At 45.3% G+C, this 20,580-nt stretch overlaps 1 protein-coding gene across 2 annotated transcripts in view; it reads right to left on the reverse strand.

The window, feature by feature from the left end:
- ARFIP1 (ARF interacting protein 1) overlaps positions 1-20,580 on the reverse strand; it is a 99,472-nt gene that overhangs the window by 33,034 nt on the left and 45,858 nt on the right. For both annotated transcript variants that reach the window (XM_088475377.1, XM_088475379.1), the window contains one exon: positions 15,414-15,571. In XM_088475377.1, coding sequence (XP_088331503.1) covers positions 15,414-15,571 — 158 coding nt within the window. The remainder of the gene's footprint in view (positions 1-15,413; positions 15,572-20,580) is intronic.

Below are 20,580 nucleotides of genomic sequence, written 5' to 3' on the forward strand. Positions count from 1 at the left end.
GCATCACATTGCAACAGATGCATTTTTATGGCGAAAAAAACGATCAGCGCAAGCAGAGTCATACAGGTCCTAGCAGCTCACTCGCGTCAGGCGTCTTGTGCCCCATGGTGTATTGAGGCTATGTGTATGAGAACACATCTGTAGTCCTACATTAATGGCCCGCATATATTGTAAACAAGCAAGAGAAAGGTGTTAGTTTTGAGGAGCAGAGCTCAATTATGTGGAGAAGCACTGAATTAGAAATAGAGACACAAAAAAGAACTGTAACCAACTTGTATTCACATCCTGGCTGTATTAGCTCTAGAAGCACACTGTGCCAAAAACACTTATATGAACAGATAACATACGCTGAGTTCATTAGCTACACCTGCCCTTCCCATGTCATTGGCTGCTCAATCATTGGAGGCATTACTATTATTATTACAAGCAGATAAGCATACATGACCAGACTATGGGTACACAGGGCTCGATTCAGACCCGCTCGCTAGATGCGTTCGCACGCAGCCAAAGTATGCAAATTCCAGATCGCACGGCAAGGCATTAGCACGCCCACTATGTCTTGGCGTGCGATCACAGTGTGTATTTAGACGCCTACCAGCCTGTGTTAAGACGCCCACTTTCCCACGTCATCTCCAGGAAGTATATGCAACAATCAGTAACATCGAGTACCAATGGACCCGATCGCAGCACTTGTGGCTGACCATACCCTACCGCAAGCACTGCGAGTGCTTCAGTGTGTAATTCAGCCATGTGACGTGTATTATGACATTGCGTCCTAATTATGCATGCCTCTGCAACGGTGTTAAGACGCTCAGACACACATGAGTTCGCACCACCACACCCCCGTTTCCATTGAACATCCGTCACCACCCACAAACGGTGCATCCTGTCACTCAGTCTAGCTAGGTGGCTATGCGCTGCGAGCGACCGCTTCCCGATCGCATGGACTAGTTCGCGCACTGAGTCCTATATGCATGTGCACATTGCAAACACCGGCAGGCTGTGCACGAATGCAGCCTAGCGAGCGGGTCTGAATCAGGCTGACAGTTCAAATGGATAGTGAAAAAGGAACAATGTTAAAGTAACACTGACCAGTACTGGGTGCCAGATCCTCCTGCAGTGCAGGCTGACAGAACAGTTTATACACCTCCCTCTTGATTTCTCCATTTCCAGTGTTAATTTTTTTAAATATATCAAATATTAGCTTTTTTTTACTTGTGCCATATTCAAATACATTGTTCCATACTGTTTTTTGAGCGCATAACCCGGTTGGAGAACTCCTAGGTGCATTTATCAGACGTGTTTCCCACGTATAATGCTACATGATACTGAACCTGCTCAGCCTGATGTTTTTTAATCACTCTTTTACCTCTTGCTTTTAAGGTGCTTTGCATGAGTTGTAAACAAAAATATGTATTGTGCATTGAATTTGAATGAAGATTTTGTTTAGACTCTCTATAAGTCCCAGTATGCACCCCTACTCCCCATCTTACTTTCGCATACAGTATGATTTACCGCTGGCAGCCCGACAGAGGAGGAAATCCCGATCATCCTAAAGGTAACTATAAACTAACACTAATCCTCCTTTAGGGTGCCTAACCCTAACCCCCCCCCCCCATCGCCTAAATTTAAGTCCCCCCCGACCCTCTTCCCAGGGGTGCCAAACGCTAACCCCCCCCCCCCCCCCGAGGGTACCTGATGCAAACCCCCCCCATTCCCCTAACCTCCCGGGAGGCGGGTACCTAACCCTAAGTCCCCCCCCAGGGGCCATAAACCTACCCTCTAAGCCCCCACCACCACACAGCTTGATCAGGATGCCAGGCGCCGGTCTCTCAGCGTCGGTAAAATGACAGACGTCTAGATTTAGACGCCCATCATTTAACCCTCGCCGGGATTAAGAAGTCGGGAAGCCGGCGGTCGGCATTGCGTCCGCCGGCTTCCTGAACGTATACCTTACTTTCATGTGCAGAAAATAGATCTTACTACAGTGCTGGTTAGGTCTGCACCTCCTCTCAGTCTCATCTACAAGAGTTCTCCCAAATATGAAGTTCCCTAACATGCCGATCAGGCTATTCCCCCAATCTCTGAGAAGCCATGTCTTTACTAAAGTTTACCCTACTCTCCCATCTCCACTCTGGAATTCACCAGCTCCTCTTGTCTAAACAGTGCCCACTACATTATGAGCACTCTCAAGAGCAGGGCTCTCCGTACCCCTTGATTTACCATCAGTATTTGGTCTATATTTTATGTCCACAATTTATGCATGGTCTGTTTACTTCAAACACGTTGCAAAGTCCATTCCCTGATAAATCCAGGCAGTTCTGAGAAGTAGATGTAGCTAATGCAGACAAAATAAATATATTTATAATTTAGGTTTGAGAAAATAAAAAAACTGTATGGTGTAGCTTTTGGGCAAGTATGAAATATTCAAGGAAGGAGGGATCCATTCCAAGAGCCGTTAAGTTTAACAGTGTACTTCCATGGAACTGGCTGTGAAAATAAGAGGTATGGTAGACTTACCATTGATAACTTTTTTTTCGCAGTCCATAGGGTCCACAGGGATACCATGGGGAAATGTGGTTCGAGTGACCCAGGCACCAAACAATTAAGCTTTCAGTTCCCAGGATGCCTCAAAGTCCTCCACCACATATACCCCGCCCCTGGCCACAGGCATTCAGTTCTGTGAACAAGCCCAAGGCAGGAGAAGGAAATAGAAGGAAATAAAATCTAACACCAGAAACACTCTGAGAAAATGAGGGAATCCGTGCCCGAAAGAAAAATTACCCAAGGAAGCCATGTGCGTCAGGGTTAGTGTCCTATGGACCCTATAGACTTCGAAGAAAAACAGTTATCTTAAGTCTACCATAAATCTTATTTTCTTCTTCAGGGTTCATAAGGATCCACAGGGATACCATGGGGATGTCCTAAAGCAGTTCCCCTAAGGGTGGGGGATGCTCCTAAGCAGAAAGGAGAACACATCGCCCAAAGGAAGCATCCTGAGAGGCAAAAGTATCAAAGTCATAAAACCTAAGAAAAGTGTGGACAGAAGACCATGTGGCTGCCTTGCACAATTGTACAGCAGAGGCACCACTACAAAATGCCCATGATGGCCCCACAGACCAGGTAGAATGTGCTGTCGCTGTGTTTGGGACAGGGAGATCAGCCTGTTGTACACCTGAGAGATAGTCATACGTAACCATCGAGCCAGAGTCTGTCTGATAGCTGGCCATCCTCGTTTGTGAAAACCGTATAGCACAAAAAGAGCATCTGACTTTCAAACAGAGTTTGTACGCTCCACATATATACGGAGAGCACGAACCACATCCAGGGAGGCTTTACCTACAGAAAGGTCTGGACCCTGAAAAGCTGGAACAACAATTTCTTCATTCACATGAAAACAGGACACTACCTTAGGAAGGGAAACCCTCCCTTGTACGAAGAACAGCTTTATCCTGGTGAAAAATCAAACTGGATCTGGACCGGCCTGTCCTGGAGCAGGTCCTGTGCCATGAGGAGTGCTTTGTATACTGCTCGAAGCTCCAGAATGTATGCAGAAAACTTCTCCTGATTTGTCCATCTTCCCTGAAAGGTGTGATGACCTGTCACTTCCCCTCATCCGCGAAGACTGGCGTCCGTAGTGAGAAGCACCCAATTTGGCAAAAAGAATGGGCGACCTTTGGCTAGATGATCCTTTTGTAGCCACCACAAGAGAGAGACGAACCTCTGGAGTGAGAAGGATCCTCTGGGACTTTATTAGATTATACTGTCCGTTCCACCAAGAGACCATTAATTTTTGCAGAGGTCTGGAATGGAACTGAGCATATTCCACCATGTCGAAGGTGGATACCATTGTCCCCAGGACCTGCAACGCTGACCCTTCGATTGCGTAGTTTTTTGCGAATTCGCAATGATAGGGCCGCAATCTTCTTCTGGCAGAAACACCCTTTTTGCATGAGAATCCAGAAATGCCCCCAGATGTACCATCCGCTGTTTTGGAGAGAGAAAGGGTCCCTTCCTTGGGAGAGATGGATATGGTGTTGTAGAACAGCTGGAGACTTAGCCAATATCAGAAGGTCGTCCAGATATGGTAGTATTCTGATTCTCTTATGCCTGAGGTAGGCAGTTATTTTATTTTAGTGAAGACCCGAGGGGCCGTTGAAAGACCAAAGGGCAGTGCGTGAAATTGGTAATGTTGTTGCAGGGCAGCAAACCGTAGAAATTTTTGGTGGGATGGCTTAAGAGGCACACGCAGATACACATCCTGAATGTCCAGGGAAGCCATAAAATCCCCAGGTTCCACTGCCAAAATAATTGACCGAAGAGTGTTACGGAACTTGGGTACATGGATGAACTTGTTGAGGGTTGTCAGATTCAAAATAGGGCAATGAGACCCATTCGGTTTCTGAACCAAAAATAGATTGGAATAATAAACCTTTCCTTGTTGACCCACAGGAACCGGGATTATCACCCGGGCCTGCAGCAGGGAGTAAATGGCCTCCTGGAGGGCCAAGACCTTGATAGAATCTGATGGGAGAGTTGTGCAAAAAAACTTCTGGGGAGGATGCCTCCGGAAAGTGAGGGCATACCCCTGAGAGGCCACTTCTTGGACCCAGGCGTCTGTTATTGTTTGATGCCAGTAGTCTGCAAATTGAAGAAGTTGGCCTCCCACCCTGGGATCTCTAAGGAGGAGGCCCGCCCTATCAGGCAGAGGGTTTGTTGTCCAGACCATAATTCAAGATCAGTTTATGATCTTGAATTATGGTTCACAGACACTGCGAACAGCTAGAAAAAAAAACACTAAACGTACTACAACTAAAGGCAGTTTTATAGTCTGTTGCCCTACAGGGTACAATAAAAGTTAGCAATCCCACCATGAACAATGCCCATGTTTCTCTCTGTTTTCGAATCCAGGCCTATGAGCTGTGACGCTTTGGAGAGAACCGTGCCAGTGAGAGATGAGACACCATAAAGTGTCAATGTCATACCAAATTACAATTGGATTAATTCATCAAGATTTTACCAAAACTGGTCATGTTCATGGGACAAGGATAGGGAGCATTTTCATAGGAAACTAACTAATGTTCTTTATGTACATCATCCTTTCATTTTCTTATAGTGGTCCTTTAATGATTTAGACATCAAACAAAAGCTATAGTAGCTCCAGTACACAGAGGTCAGGTTTAGAGAAAGTTTAGAAGGAGACACTGCACAGTCATAGGGTGACATAAGTGTTGATGGTCATCGAGGCGGAGTTTTTGAGTCTACCCAAGGCCAGCGCAATGATGTTAGCATTGCAGAGGACGGGCTCCGCTGTACTGGCGATTCTTTCTTCTGGCAGCTTTCTCCTTTTTGAGACCAGTCATCTCCTATTTGCGTCTGATCACATCACATCTCCTCACCTTCTCCCATCCGCCCTGCTGCTGCTTGGCCACTTTCACTTCCGACCCTAAGCACCTTCAATACTGTCATACCAGGGACTCGAACCCACTTTGCAGTCAGTCACCTTACACATGGAGCTATTTGCTCCTATAAAGGAAGCATGTGAATTCGAACTATATGAAGCTACTTGTAATTGTCCGTATAAACCATTGCAGCTGAGCAGATCTATGTAGTGTCTGGCTGCAGAGGATTGGATGTGTGGCTCACCACTGCATACATCTGCCTAGTTGCAAAAGTTTTAAACTAACAATTACAATTAGCTTCATATAGTTAGAATTCACAGATTTCTTATGAAGGAGAAAATAGCTCCATGTGTAAGGTGTTTGACTGCAAGGTAAGAGGTAATGGGTTTTGAATCCCAGGTATTGAGAAATTTGTTTTAAACAAAGGAGGTTGTAATTGAAGGTGCGTATATTCTCCTGTGCATACAAGAGCCTTCCTGTAAATGTGATAGGTGCTGGCTTCAAGTCCTAAGAAATGTGTGATTTAAAATAAAAAATAATGCAACTGTAAAGGATCTCTCAAGTTAAGTGAATTAACTGGATTCTATGTATATCTATATATATCAATGTTCGTCCAATATTATGGACTAGGGCACTCACCACCCACCATACTATTGTGTAGATGAAAAAATAAACTTTATTATTGAAATAGAACATCGAACAGACACTATTTCAAGTCGACGTTTCGGTTCACGACGAACCTTTTTCAAAAATGGCTTACATGGAACAGCATTTGTAATTTTAATCGACAAACAACATCTCGCTGTACAAGTACGAGAAAATACAAGGGTGCACCACTCGCAGCGCCCGCTATGTCTTGCCTGGCGAGTGCCCTTGTCCATAATATTGGACAAAGATTGATATATAGTGGATCTGAAAGATTTTGTTGGCACCCACGTTTTAAATATATTAAGTAGGTGTGAGTGCAGGACACCCATGTGATATCGATATATATATCCTCTATATATAATATATATGTATATTATATATAGAGGGGGGGGGTTACAATAAAGTACAATAAAAGCTCAGCAAAACTACATTGTGGTTTTAGACATACATCTATGGGGCAATCATAAATGTGTTCATTTCAATTCCTCCTACTTTGGTAACAATTATTCCCTGATTATTACATACTGTGAAAATATGAAGCTACGTGCTCATGACTATATTACACTGCCCTATTCTCCCAAGTCTTTCTGAGGAAGTAGGTGCTGCTCACATCTTTAAAAAAATAATGTAATGCTACATGCTAGGCATAAGGCGTCTGACTGCAAGAATAGGACATCGCTATATATCAGCAAAAAAGTAAAATATCTATGAAAAAGGAAAAAACAGATGGCTTAATTACATATTGTGGATTAAAGCAAGTAAAATTTGCATCATGCAACATAATACAGTAAGATACTTGCTGTGAAAATAAGGAAACACAAATTATTCCAGTCTTGGAACTAGTGGCATTTGAGAACAATGAATGCAAATAGTTGTGTCACAGACTGCTACAGAACACATGTAATTCCCCTTCATGTGTCGCATGGTGTGCTGACCTTATTCTGCTGACTTTTCTCGCTCAAGGAAAATTCTGTAGTTTTTTTCTTTTCTTTTACAAAAGACTATATCACCCATGCATATTCTATATATAACCGGGAATCATGCAAACTCTTACTTGCTTTTCTGGTACAAAAATTTTTTACAAAGCGAAAGACTACTACATACTTTATTATTTTAACTAACTCTAGTTATCCAATGATATCACCCAGTCTAGCTGAAAAATCCAATGATATGGGGGTAAAAGCATACTTGCCTACCCTCCCGAATTCCATGGGAGACTCCTGCTACCCTGGAATATAAAGTGAATCCCCCGCTTTCTCCACTACCCCAAATCCGGACTGCGCATGCGCGAGTCTGGATGTGATGGGGGCGGGGCTTGAGGACGTCTCAACGAGCTTTATTCAGGACGTCACGCTTAATACTATAGGCTGGCCATCGCGGGGTTGTGAGTAGCGGTGGCCGGCCACTTAGCCCGGCACACAGTCACTGGCTTCCCTGGAGCCCGATTACAGCGTGGACGGCTGTGTGTGAAATCACAAGTGGTAATAGGGCGGGTGGTCGGCAGCGCAGCCTGTATGGCCACAGTGCCCTTACCTCCTCTTCACATTGTAGTGGGACCTGCTCCTTCCTTCGCTCCACGGCAGCCACGCTATCACTGTAGGAACAGTGAGACCTGTGCAGCAGCAGAGTAATGAATACCTGGTAAGTGAAAAACTGTGGGGACTGGACACTGGGCCGGGAAGGAATAGTTGAGGGAGTCAGTTAACTCCCAGTACACACTGACATGGGGTATTCTTTTTAATATTTACTATAGAGGGGGCTGTGTAGTGTTATATGATCGGAGGGGACAGCTCCCAGTACACATGTCTATTATTTACAATAGAGGAGGCTGTGTAGTGATATATGAGGGGAGGGGACAGCTCCCAGAACACTGACATACAGTATTATTTTTATTATTTACAATAATATGAGATATGGTAAGAACTTACCCTTGTTATCTCTATTTCTACGAAGTCCATAGGGTTCCACAGGATACCTTGGGGTATAGGCGATGGCGGCAGACATCCAGGCACCACAGAGTTAAATTTTCAGCCTCCCAGGATGCACTGGGGTCCCTCTCCTATACCCCGCCCCCGAGCCTCAGGCCACTCAGTTTCGTAACAAGCCATAGGCCGGAGGAGGAGAACAAAGAGAGAGAAGAAAGTCTGGAACACACAAGAATCACATTCTCACCAGAAGGAGACGGAGAAACCGGTGACCAGATCAAAGCCCATCTGCAGTACAGGTGCGACAGCGCGGGAGTCCTGTGGAACCCTATGGACTTCGTAGAAATAGAGATAACAAGGGTAAGTTCTTACCATATCTCATATTTTCTACTTCAGGGTCCATAGGGTATGCACAGGATACCTTGGGGATGTCCCAAAGCAGTATCCTTTAAGGGTGGGGACGCTCCTGTGCTGTAAGGAGAATCCGCCGCCCGAAGGAAGCATCCTGAGAGGCGAAGGTATCAAAAGCATAATACCTTACAAAAATATGGACAGATGACCACGTGGCTGCCAATCACCGCTGAGGCGCCACGTCGAGCTGCCCACGAAGGACCCACAGACCTAGTGGAAGAGCTTTAATAGAGGATGGAACAGGAAGACCTGTGAATCCATCCTGCCAAAGTTAGCGTAGTGGCAGGCCAACCCTTTTTTTATGGAAACCAGAAAGGACAAAACCGAGAGTCTGATTTCTTAAATGGACTGGTACGGTCAACTTAAATTCTTAGCGCCCGTACTACAGCCAAATAGGCCTCACCAGCAGAAAGGACTGGGGAAGTAAAGGCAGGTACTATAATTTCCTCATTGATGTGGAAACTAGACACCACCGTAGGTAAAAAACCAGGGCAAGTGCGAAGCACTGCCCAGTTCCTAGGAAAGATGAGAAAAAAAAGGGAGGTCTACATGACACAGCCCCCCATTCCGAGATCCTACCGGCCAAATCAATGGCCAGAAGGAATACATTCCTAGCCGTAAGCCATTTGAAATCCACTGAGCCCAGTGGATCAAATGGCGGTCCTCAGAGAGCCCTAAAGACCACAGCCAAATCCCAAGGAGCCACAGGTGGAACACAGGGATGCTGAATATAATGTACACCCTGCACAAAGGTGCGGACATCAGGAAGAGTAGCAATCCTACGATGAAACCAACAGGGCAGAAACCTGCACCTTCAGGTAAGCAAGGCGAAGACCGTTATCTAAGCCCACCAGTAGGAAAGCCAACCTCTGGATATCCGGAATACACGAGGAGCCTAGCCTCTAGGGCGACACAACTGAAAGAAAGTATACCATACCTAATGGTAAATTCTTGCAGATAAAAGCTTCCGAGCTCTTAGCATGGACAGAGCCATTGTTAACTATAGAGCTGGAAAAACTCCTAGACCTTAAGAGAGCAGACTCCACCGCCACACCGTCAAGGACAGACAACCCAGGTCTGGGTATCAGCCAGGATCCTGAGACAACAGGTCCGGGTGTAGAGGCAACAGCTTCGGAGTGTTAACTGAGAGGCTCCGAAGATCTGAGTAATAGCGCCATCTGGCCTACGCTGAAGCTATCAGCAGGAACGTGCCTCCTTCTTGCTATTACTGGAGGAAGAAGGGATAACGGAGGGACGAGGTACACAACCTGGAAGGTACACTGGACCTACCTACATCTATCAGAATAGTCTCATCTCTGAAAGGCTCCACTTGTTCACCAGAAGATTGAACACCTCCTGATAAAGAGGACATTTCCCTAAATGCACGTCTTGACGGCTGAGAAAGCCTGCTTTCCATCTGAGGATTCCTGAATGAACACTGCCGATGACGGCAGGGATATAGCCTTCCACCCAAGCCAGAATTCGGGATACCACTGTTAGTGTCGCCTGACTTCGGGAACCTCCTAGGTGGTTTACATAAGCCATCATGATGGCGTTGTCAGACTGTACCTGCACGGTATTTCCGTGGAGGACCTGTCCTGCATGCTGGAGAACCTTGAATACTGCTCAGAGTTCTCAGATGTTTATGGGAAGCGCAAAAACTACTGGTGTCCACCTGCCCTGGAACAAGTGTGGACCCGTCACTGCTTCCCAGCCACGGATACTGGCGTCCGTCGTCAGAAGGACCCTGTCCGCAATCCCAAAGGGGGTGCCCCTTGTTTAGGTGAGCTTTCCGCAGCCACCAGGCCAGAGAGAGATAAACCTCCGGGGAAAGCCTATTGACTTTATCCTATGGGGCAACCCATCCCATCCGGAGAGGATCAAGTTTTTCAGAGGTTTAGAGTGAAGCTGGGTACTCTCCACCATGTCGAACAGCGACACCCTGGAACCCAAGAACCACATTGCCAAGTGAATAGACACTCGGCGACTCTGCAGGCAACTGCGTACCTTTGCCTGTAATGCAGAGATCTTTTCCTCAATCACAAAGATCCTCAGATGTTGGGATATGGAGCATCCTCTGTGAAGAATCAGAGAGGACCATTTCCAGTTTATCAGTCAGCCCTAACGTAGCAACACAGATATTGTCCGTTGCATATGTCACGGAAGTATCTCTGGAGACCGTGGTAACAACAGGTCACCCAGATAGGGGAACAAGCGGACCCCCTGCATCCGCAGGTGGGCTGCCATAACTGCCATGACCCTGGTAAACCGTGAGGCGCGGAGGCCAGACCAAGGGGCAATGCCAGAAACCGGAAATGCTTATCGACCACTGCAAACCTGAGGAAAACACTGGTGTGCTAAGAAAAGAGGGATATTCAGGTAGTCACCCTGAATATATCCAACGACACCACAAAATTCCCAGGCTCCATTGAATGATGGAATGCAGGGTCCCCCTCCCGAACCGAGGAACCCTTAAGAATTTGTTGAAGGATTCGAGGTTGAGAATGTGCTGGTAAGACCCATTGGGTGTCTGTACCAGAAAGAGGATGGAGTAATACCTCGTTCCACTTTGTACTGTAACTCCTGCCTGGAGCATAGAGTGTAACACCCTCAAAAATTACAGGGCCTTGTCCTGAATTGACAGAAGACCTGTAACGAAAAACCGCCTGGGAGGCTTTTACCGGGAGGAGGAGAGGACATACCTTCAAGAAAATACTTCTCTTACCCCAGTGTCCGTGGTGGTCAGACACCAGCACTGGGCGAACTGGAGAAGCCGGCCTCCAACTCTGGGGTCTCCCGAGAGGAGGCCCGTCCCGTGAGGCTGAAGGCTTATAGTCCAACTTGGGAGTAGGACGTCTTGTACTCCAAGCTTGTTCTTATGGCTGAGCAGATTTCCTGGCTACTGACTGTCTTGGAAAGCTGTATTTTAGACTTACCCTGGCCTCACAGGGCCGAAAAGACAAAGCCCCAGACCCTGATGGGACTGTAGCTGATGGCAGAAACGCAGACGTAGCTGCTGCCTGCAGGGCCACAATTGCGTCCAGACGAGGGCCAAACAGGACTTGTCTCGTAAAAGGCAAAGCATTCCAAATGGAATCTGCGTCCGCTTTCCAAGAGCGCAACCACAGGGAGCGGCAAGCCGCTACTGCTGCCGAGGAGATTCTGGAAAGGAGTAGGCTATATGTAAGACCGTCTCATTATGAACTTGGCAAAGTCTCTGAGAATTTGCCACTATCCACCTGCTCTGCTGGAGAGTCAGTGTGCAGAGATCCAGTTACCTACTCAGCGTTCCATGGCTCTGGCCCCCCAGCACACGGCCATAGCCAGCCTGGAAGCCCGTCCAGCAAGGGAATATAGGATTTTAGATATATTTGCACCTTGCAATCTGGAACCTCCTTCAAAGAGGACCTGGAGGGCATGGGCAACATAGCACTCCTCACTAGGCGTGTAACATGAGAATCTACCCGTAAAGGTAACTCCAATTCGGAAATGTAATTATCCGCAAAGGAGTCAACCGTTTTTGAGGCTGGAACCGCTTACCGTTTTTGAGGCTGGAACTGCTTACCCGGATTTTCCACGCCTCCTCTAAATGATCCACCTGACCAGATAGAGGAATTACAGTGGAAACACCCTTATCCATATTTGGATTTAGCCACGGGGGATATGTAATAACCAAAGCCGCACGGACTGCCCGTATAAGGCCAGGTATATAGACTTTAGACCCATACGTCTCCTTTGCACTAAGGGGCTCGTGTCTGAAAAAGTCAATAATGTCACCGTCATCAGACGTCATGTCTTTACCCATCTGAGACCCGAAAGGCCGTTTAGAAGGCCGAAATGGTGACTCCCCCTGTAAAACGTCCATCAGGTGCTATACCATTTGGACAATAAATTCACCCACACAGGCTCCTGCGAGACCTGGGGGGCGAAAAACAGGATACACTGGGGTACCATCAACTGTCCAGGGACCCCTGCATGTGATGAGACCACCACAAGCTGCGATAACCCCTATGGGGAAACGCAGGGGGCGTTGCCCACAAGGGCTGCAAGCATCTTAGCCAGCCGAGTGCGGTCCCCTTTTTTGTGTAGGCACAGTGACAGAAATGGGGCGTGATATTTAATACAACATGCCCTCCATAGACCTTCAGCGTCTACATATCCCTCCGCTAACTGCACATGATATCAGTACATTATAGCTGGAAGAGGATATCATCGTTCACTCTCAGACATGAGGAGTGTGAACGGAGCGTATGTGACCTCCCACACAGAAAAAACACGTTTACTGTGAGGTAATAAACACCCTGCAACACCGCACCGCAAGGGCTGTAGCAGAAGAACAGGGATAGGAAAAAGGCTGACAGTCAGAAATGAAAGTACAGGCAAACAGCGCTAGCATTTAAGTCACATACAATGCACAGATAATATCCTGCATTACAAGCACTGCGATCAACTACACAGACCAGAGCCTGGTAGGAAACAGTGCTGCATACACTGACCTTAATTGAAGGAGAGGTATGCGGGGGGCCCGGACCGCAATGGCATCTGTATCAGCTTCCAGCAGCGTTTGCCATCCCCAGCACATGTAGTGAGAAAATGGCCACCGAGGAGCAGAGAGAAGGCAAGGCCCGGGGGAGGAGCGCTGACACAGCCCGCTCAGACCGCTGTGGAATGGCACTGTGCAGCGGGGGAGACGCCGGCTGTGAGACAGGGAAGGCGTTCTCCCCTGGCCTGCTATTAACCCCTGGGACGCCGCGCTGTACCGCACATGCTGCGGTCCACTGTCCCTGGTGGTCTAGTGGAAGGCGCAGGATCCGTACCTGGCCCCACGCGCAGCCGGTCCCCAGGGAGCCCCCTGCCTGGGGACCAAACAGGACTGTGTTACCGGCGGGTGCCCACCGCGGGACCCCGCCGCTTACCTTGTTCCCCGTGCATCCGGCCACAGTCCAGGTAGCCGGGATCACCGCTAGCTGTGACCCCAGCTACCTACCAGCAGGTACCGGCGTTTTGGTACCGGCGGGGTGTAGGAGTGACAGCATGGACGTCAATACTGACTGTCCTATGCTGGAGCACTCTAGTTGTGCAGCCACAGCTGCGAAGAAATATTCAGGGGCCTTAACAAGACCCCCCTCTGTACGGTGCGACTGGTCAGGCCAAGCACCGACGAAAACTGGGTGGCCTGAGGCTCGGGGGCGGGGTATAGGAGAGGGACCCCAGTGCATCCTGGGAGGCTGAAAATTTAACTCTGTGGTCCCTGGATGTCTGCCGCCATCGCCTATACCCCAAGGTATCCTGTGGATACCCTATGGACTCTGAAGTAGAAAAAGGAACAGTGTAGTGGTATATGAGGGGAGGGGACACAGCTCCCAGCAAACACAGATATGTGGTATTATTATATAGAGGGGAGAAGACTGTACATATGACACATCCTGCACCGCTGCAACAGCATTGAGACACCAGCCCACGCACAGCAACTGGACAGCCGTGACTCTCTTACCCACAACCGCATTTTGCAGTATCTAAACCAGATCTCCTGTTATTGCCAGTGTCTCACCCCTGAGTAGAAATAGATATAGGTGATGTCAGGGTACATCTACTGAATGTGATCTATCCACTACCAATTAGATACGCCCATAGGTAATGCTAGACATGCCCTTAGGGCGGAGCATGGCACACCCCCCTCGATGGCATATACTACAACCGACTATAATCTCCCTGAAACTCATTTTCAAAAGTAGGCAAGTATGTGTAACAGATGTAAGCAGATTGTAGATTTCACCCATTCAACAAGGACTGCTCAATAGCATTATGGCCTGAAAACTAAATTACTATAAAAAAGCGGACTTCTCTTTACCATTCATGCTATGAAAAAAACAAGAGAAGATGGTGGCGATTGCCATGCTAGTTTATATAACATTCGGGAACAGTGAGATCATTGGTACATTATAAAATTTAATAAATAAACCATGCAAAATTAATGTAGAGCGAGACCATGTCAATTCCAGATCTTACATCCTGTTAAACATGATTCCAGGATTAATAGAAGCATCAGATGCACAGAATTAATCAAGAACCGACATGTGCTATCCTGAAACATGTCCTACAGAATACATCAACAACAATTATCTGATCCTATTTAAAGTTTCACAATCTGAACCAGGACCAATAACTTTGTATTTGGCTTAGCTGATGAAATGCACACAAATATTACTAGGAATAAAGTACAATAAAAGCTCAGCAAAAATATATTGTGGTTTTAGACATACATCTATGGGGCAATCATAAAAGTGTTCATTTCAATTCCTCCTACTTTACCATTATTTCCTGATTATTACATACTGTGAAAATATGAAGCTACGTGCTCATGACTATATTACACTGCCCTATTCTCCCAAGTCTTTCTGAGGAAGTAGGTGCTGCTCACATCTTTAAAAAAATTATGTAATGCTACATGCTAGGCATAAGGCGTCTGACTGCAAGAATAGGACATCGCTATATATCAGCAAAAAAGCAAAATATCTATGAAAAAGGAAAAAACAGATGGCTTAATTACATATGTTCACTTGTGAATTAAAGCAAGTAAAATTTGCATCATGCAACATAATACAGTAAGATACTTGCTGTGAAAATAAGGAAACACAAATTATTCCAGTCTTGGAACTAGTGGCATTTGAGAACAATGAATGCAAATAGTTGTGTCACAGACTGCTACAGAACACATGTAATTCCCCTTCATGTGTCGCATGGTGTGCTGACCTTATTCTGCTGACTTTTCTCTCTCAAGGAAAATTCTGTAGTTTTTTTTCTTTTATAAAAGTTGCTGTCCGATCGTAATACTGGCTGGGCATCACACCTTATATAGCCTGCAATGCCCGAGACATAGACACAAACTAAATTAAGCTAAATGTTGTGACCTAGGCTCTACAAGTTGTCCATTAGATATAGTGTCAGCTGCCAATCTACGCTCCTTCCTTCCCACCAATTATGAGAACACAACAAAGAAAAAACCAAGCACGCTTCACATTATTACCTGGCTGTTTCATACTGCTTCACAGTAACTAGTGTATCCTCAATTGTCTTGTTCACAAGTGTGTTCACACTAGAGATAAAAAAGTTGATAGCTCCAAGAAGTGTTTCTCCGTTCTTGGCAAGAAGCTTCTGAGTATCTGCATTGTATCCAAACTCCTCCTAAAATACAACATACAAAGTTCAGACTATGATTAAAATAAGTTCATTTTATCTTCAAACAAACAAATCAATACAATTAATAAAGTACAGGTCCTCATCTAGAAAATATTGTCATAAACGTAGCTAGAAATACAAAATGCACATACTAAAAGGCATATTCAATTATTTCTCCTGCAGGTGCAGGGATTTTTGCAATGAAGTGCAGGGTTTTTTAGTTTTTGAGCGCCGGGAGGGTTTTTTTTTTATAGCAGCCATAGATCACGACCAATTTTTTCTAAAATCCTAATTTTTAGGAAAAATGAACATGTATTCATTTAGATGCCCTGACACTGGAAATCATTACAGATTTGTACGATTAGCCCTAATAAAAGTACCTTGTGTTCTTAATTTGTGTTAAAATCTTTCTAGAAGCATATTTATAAAAGTGGCGAAGAATGATAGAAAACTGTATTTTTTTGGGGAAAAATAAATAGTGCTGTCAAATTTGGGGTACTTGAAAATGGAGGCTAGCATATTTGTGTTTCTAAAGTGCACTTTTAAAAAATTAAAAAAATCCACCTGCTGCATGCACCTGCAATCCTAAAAACACCTGCCCCATCCATACAGCCCCCCAAGAAACCTATTTCGCTACTTTGTATCCCTGCCCTCCCACTTTTTTAATTTTGACCCCAAAAATGACATGTCTTCTTTTGGGTGTTCTGAGGTATTTTTCCATAATCTGTTTTAGCGGTGTTGTCCTTTTGGAGGGGGGGGGGTCCAAATGGTTCTTAATCAATTCCCCACATTTGCACCCCAAAATAGAGATTTTGCACTTTTTTCCACCTGCCATTCATTGGAGAAACTTTTCCGCCTATTACAGTGCATTGAGTTTCCACTTAGGTGAAAAAAATCCAGGAATTGAATTTGGAAATAAGATGCTAACAGGCGAAAAGTGTCAATAGGCGAAACTTTTTTGCTTATTTTGCGTATAATTGAATACGGCCCATGGTTGGGAAATGCTCTGGGACCCCGGTGGCACCCTTCTTAATGACAAATTAAACAATTGGAAGTTTCCAATCAGCTCAATTAGTCCTTAATTACTTACCTTCCACAGCGCAGCAGGGCGAGTATGTGAGGGTGCGAGAGTGTTTGCAAGTATGAGTGAGTGTGTGCGCACGCGCATGTGTGCGCGTGTGTGTGTGACCCCCCTGTGTAAGTGTATTCCACCCCCTTCAACCGGCACTGAGAGAACTTAATCTCCCAGTAGCCCGTGTACCTTCCAGCAGGCCCCGGGACTCCCAGCAGTCCTCTTCCCAGTGACAAGTTGAAGTGTAGGCCGTGGAGACCCCCGGACATGTAAAAATAAATATATATATATTTTTATGCGCCATGGGGTTTTCAGCTTTGAAAGCCCTGCAACAACTGTTTTAAAATTAGATACCGCGGGTATCGGAAGCGCGCATACCCATGGTAATCCAAAATTCGGCACAATGTTTTTTACCTTGCTTAACTCTCCCCCAATTGCATATGCCCCCAAAAGTCTTGTGGGCAGTGACGAGATTTCAGAGTTGTAGCCTTGAATTTTAAAGCCAAAAGCAACCTAGTTTGCTTTAAAAAAATTGGCACTTTAAATCTTAAAGTCTCACTGCCGAAATCTCTTGACTGCCAGCAACTCACAGGCTATACATTTGGACCTTAATCAATATTTTTTTCCCCTGTGTTCATATACATAAGAGGTTGATTAATTATATTTTGTATAGGCTTTCATGGAATTATGGTTTAATACGTTCAGAACCAACATTTATTTTCATTAAATTAATGCTATGCATATTGTTTTTATCTATTCCACAATTTAGAGTCTACTGACTTGTTTGATTATGTTGGGGGAAAAAATAGGCCTAATATATTAAGTAAAAAATTCTAAAATACTTTAACAGATGACCGTAAAGGACCAAAACCTTAAAAAAAAAAAAAAAAAAAAGGATCAAAATCTTACAAAAAGCAGGTTACCAAATCAAACTTCAAAATCATGGAAACAAGGTGGTAAAGTTTCTATTTTTTGAACCCATCAGCATTTGTACTGAAAATAGAACATGCAGAGCTAAGATCAGACACTGATGTCATCAGTACTGTGCCACAAGGCATGAGAACAATAACAGGGGGTGGGCTGCCGGCTATTCTAGATGATCAAAGTGAAGCTGAAATGCTAAATAAATCATTTCATGAAGGTTAAGCTAAACAAGTGATAAGTAGAGCTACAGGTACAACAGGAATGATGATGTACTGCACCAATGAATAGCATCGGCATTACTATGGAAACTTGTGAAGGCTATTAAAAACAGGACACACAGCAGGACACACAACCTATTAGGAGGACAAGTGGAAATATGGGCAAGGACAAACCGTTATACAGCAGTTACATAGTACTAACAGGAGAGACTTAGGAGGAAAAAGATTATGCTCCCATCATAGGAGAATTACTAATGTGAGTTGGATTAAGAAAATCTCTATAACCTGTCAAACAAAAGTATGAATACTGTAACAGAGCACCCACTTTTCTGACTTCCTGTGTGTAACCTTATGAACAATGCACTGATATTGGCAGGTACTCAGAGGATGCCATCATCCCCTTCTCATGTTTTATCCGGCCAATATTTACATAGCTTGAGACACCATCTGCTAATTAATGTACATCATCAAGCTCAATTAATTCATCTGTGCAAGACCAACGAGTGTGGTACCCTCTAATACTTTCCCACACACACACAATAATATATATATATATTCCATAGACAAAAAAACCTTACAGTTTCACATGTCCCATTAAGGCTTCTTAGACATGATCTGAAATTTCACAAAACCTACTGAATTTCTGACACTCAAACTTAAAGCAATGAAATTCCGATCATTAAGGCTGACGCCTTAATTGACGTGTTCCTTGCGTAATACAGATATGGTATGCCATCACACCCCTGTGGTTAACTGCAGATTCAGCACTCTTAGAGAGTAAGATTGCTGTCACTCACAAAATGGTCGAGCTGCTAATTCACAGAATTGTGTTCTCATTGTCGCCCCCAGGTCCTTCCGCCTGCACCACCACCGCCCACACTGCCGCTGCACCGCCACCGCTAATGCCCGCTACCGTCCCCAGGTCCCGGCCGCAGCTAACACCCGCTACCCCCCCCTCCCCCTGGTCCCAGACACAGCTAACGGCCGCTTTCTTCCCCCGAGCCCACTGCCACTACCGCCCGCACTGGCCAGCCATCTTGGTGCACCCAAGTGAAGCCACAGTGAGTATACCTGCTGGAGGCTCCTACTGAGGCTGCGCAACAAGTTGAAACTTCCTATCTCTATAATAGCAAATTTGTGAGGTAATAGTTTAAAAACTGTAACTTTCTCAATTACCTAAACCCCAAAAGCACCTACCCTGGAACAATAGCTACCTAATAAAACAAACCCCAAGTCTAAAATCGCCCCCTACCCTGAGTTATGCCTTCCCAAATATCCCCCATAGAGAACAGCAGAAAAGTGGTCCTAATTGAGAGTGTCAGAAAAAACTGACAGTTGGAACTTTAGACTACTCCCAAATCCTCATATTTTATGTTTTTGCCCTGAAATTTGGAGTGCAGCACCGAGCGACAGTTCTACCAGCCCGTGACAAATTTCAGCTCCGCACCTACAATAGCTTTTGAGGTGGAGCCCCTTAAACATCATGCTCCCCCCCCCCGGAGTCCTCTACGGGAGAAGTCTGTTTTTTTAGATTCAGCCTTAATATAAGGATGCGACTGTGCCCTTATAATATTATATATATATATACATACACACACACACACACACACACACACATATATATATATATATATTTATAGATACGAAGGTGGTTCAATAAGTAAAGTTACAAGATCTTTCACGTGTGTAATGTTCTCTATTTCATTCTAATTTCCTGCCAGGCCAGAGCAGCTAGACCACGGCTTTCCCTTATGGCCATTAGACATCAGCTGTAAGATGGCGGGGCTGGTGGTAACATTGGGATGCGCAGTGTGATCAGATTTCTGCATGTAAAGGGCACATCAGCAAGCTGAAATTCATCACCAACTTGTCGAGGTGTACAGAGATAACGTCATGTCATGGAAACAGGTTTGGTGCACTGTGTTTAACGGCAGGACAAACATTCGCCACCAATGAGAATTTGAGCCGCATTGAAGGTCTGATTCAGGAGGACAGACGCATTCGAGTTAGTGATATTGCTGATGAACTTAACATCTCAGTGGGTACTGGGAACAACATCGTTCATATGTGACTAGGGTACAGGAAAAAAAAAGTATTCACACTGGGTAAAGAAACAACTCACAGAAATTCACCAAACCATTAGGATGGGATTATCTCTTGTGCACCTAACACTGTATTTTAAGGAGGAGGGGAGTGCAGTTCAGCATATTGTTACAGACAATGAAACGTGGGTGCATCGTGTAACACCGGAGATGATGTAAGCATCCATGACATGGAAACTTTTATCATTTCCACCTTCAAAGGAATTTGAAACAACTATCAGCAAAGAAGGTGAAGGCGACTGTGTTTTGGGACCACAAGGGCATGCTTTTTGTAGAATTACTCACAAAGGGAGATAATGTGAATGCTGTCCGCTATTGTAACACATTGAGCGGGTTGCAGAGGGCAATTAGAAAACGACCTGGGTTTGCTGCGAACAGGAGTCGTATTGTTGCACAAGAATGTCCACACTCGGCCAGCTGCACGCGTGAGTTGTTATGGCGCTGCCATTGGGGATACTGGACCACCCTCCCTAAAGTCTAAACCTGGCACAGAGTGATTTTCCATTTATTTGGACCATTGAAGAAGCACTTTGGTGGAAGACAATTCGGAACAGACGGTGAAGTTCAGCAAGCTGTCATGTCCTGGGTTCAGGCGCTTGACACTGATTTCTTTAATGCCATGATAGATGCCTTTGTGTCTTGGTGTACAGTTGGAACAAATACTTATGGGGTCTATGTGGAAAAATAATCTGTATCAAG

This window comes from Taudactylus pleione, unplaced genomic scaffold (assembly GCF_031769625.1).
Source record: "Taudactylus pleione unplaced genomic scaffold, aTauple2 ptg000170l, whole genome shotgun sequence".
NCBI classification, from domain to species: Eukaryota; Metazoa; Chordata; class Amphibia; order Anura; family Myobatrachidae; genus Taudactylus; species Taudactylus pleione.